This window comes from Vigna unguiculata, chromosome 9 (genome assembly GCF_037176805.1).
Source record: "Vigna unguiculata cultivar grain cowpea cultivar isolate G323 ecotype 2 chromosome 9, ASM3717680v1, whole genome shotgun sequence".
NCBI lineage: Eukaryota > Viridiplantae > Streptophyta > Magnoliopsida > Fabales > Fabaceae > Vigna > Vigna unguiculata.
The window spans coordinates 37,392,756-37,393,740 of record NC_140800.1 but is presented as its reverse complement, the minus strand read 5'-3'; the positions used below and the strand labels follow the sequence as shown (position 1 = coordinate 37,393,740).

The window sequence follows — 985 nt, the reverse complement described above, 5'->3', positions numbered from 1 at the left end:
TACACAAAAACCAAGCTAGTACCAAAATGATATCACAAAATTTACAAAAACTTACAAAACCATACCCTTCTTTAATACATATATTTCTTATATAGTTAATGTGAAAATGAGTGGAAAATGATTACATGATAGAGCAGGCATTAGGGTTTTCATCACTGAAGATTTGTACGTAGCGGTCGTCGACGGTGGTTTCCGAGACGTTGGCGGTGTCAGCCACCTTCCTCACCATATTAGGAGGTGCCTTCTTATCGTAGGCCTGTGAAATATAAGGGTTAGCCACCATAGTGTAGGGAACGTATGGCCACAGTTCAACCTTTTTCTTAGTAGATTGCGCAGCCTTAAGAACTTTCTTTGCCTCAACATACCCTGTCACCGTTGCTTTCTGCTGCTTCAAGTCCACTTCCACTGATTTAGCTCCTATTCATCATTTGTTCAATTTTCCATTAACCAAACAACTTCAAGAAGAAGAAGAAGAAGACGAAGAAGAAGAAGAAGAAGAAGTACCTTTAACACCAGAAAGAACATGCTTCACCTTCCGTGCACATCCTTCACAGTCCATTCTGATTTTCAGAGCTACAGTTTGCATTTGCTTCTTCTTCTTCTTCTTCTTGGTGCTGCTGAGTAAGTCAGAGAAGTATTCCAAAGTTCCTTGCACTCCCATCTTCTGATGATTCTCCTTCTGTTTCACTTGATCTTTGCTCGCTTTTCTCTATGGAAGCTCTAGGATCTATACACAGTGATAATTAATTAACTGGTATGCAACCTTTGTGAGTGTGTATGGGTATATATAGTCAAATATGAAGAAAATCTATGGCTTACGTTGGAGTTTATATAAAAAAAAAAAAAAACTATAGTCGTTTTTCCTTTTTGTTTGAATGGTAGGTGTTATGCGATGAGAAACAAATATGGGGAAGTAATAACAAACAGAAAGGATACGAAGAAATTAATTGAATGAAGTGATTGATATTTATAAATAGGCCAGGGT

General features: G+C 37.6%; 1 protein-coding gene across 1 annotated transcript; it reads right to left on the bottom strand.

Annotated features, from left to right (window-relative positions):
• Positions 1-985, bottom strand: LOC114162534 (Heavy metal transport/detoxification superfamily protein). The gene is made up of 2 exons (XM_028046457.2): positions 505-985; positions 1-417 (listed from the first exon to the last, which is right to left on the bottom strand). The coding sequence occupies exons 1-2, from the start codon at positions 659-661 to the stop codon at positions 122-124; spliced, it is 453 nt and encodes a 150-aa protein (XP_027902258.1). The 5' UTR covers positions 662-985; the 3' UTR covers positions 1-121.

Bases quoted from the DNA above. Each gene is read 5' to 3' on its own strand.
- LOC114162534 (XM_028046457.2), bottom strand. From the start codon at position 661: ATGGGAGTGCAAGGAACTTTGGAATACTTCTCTGACTTACTCAGCAGC. The intron at 418-504 runs GTACTTCTTCTT...AATGATGAATAG, and splicing joins TGTTCTTTCTGGTGTTAAAG to GAGCTAAATCAGTGGAAGTG.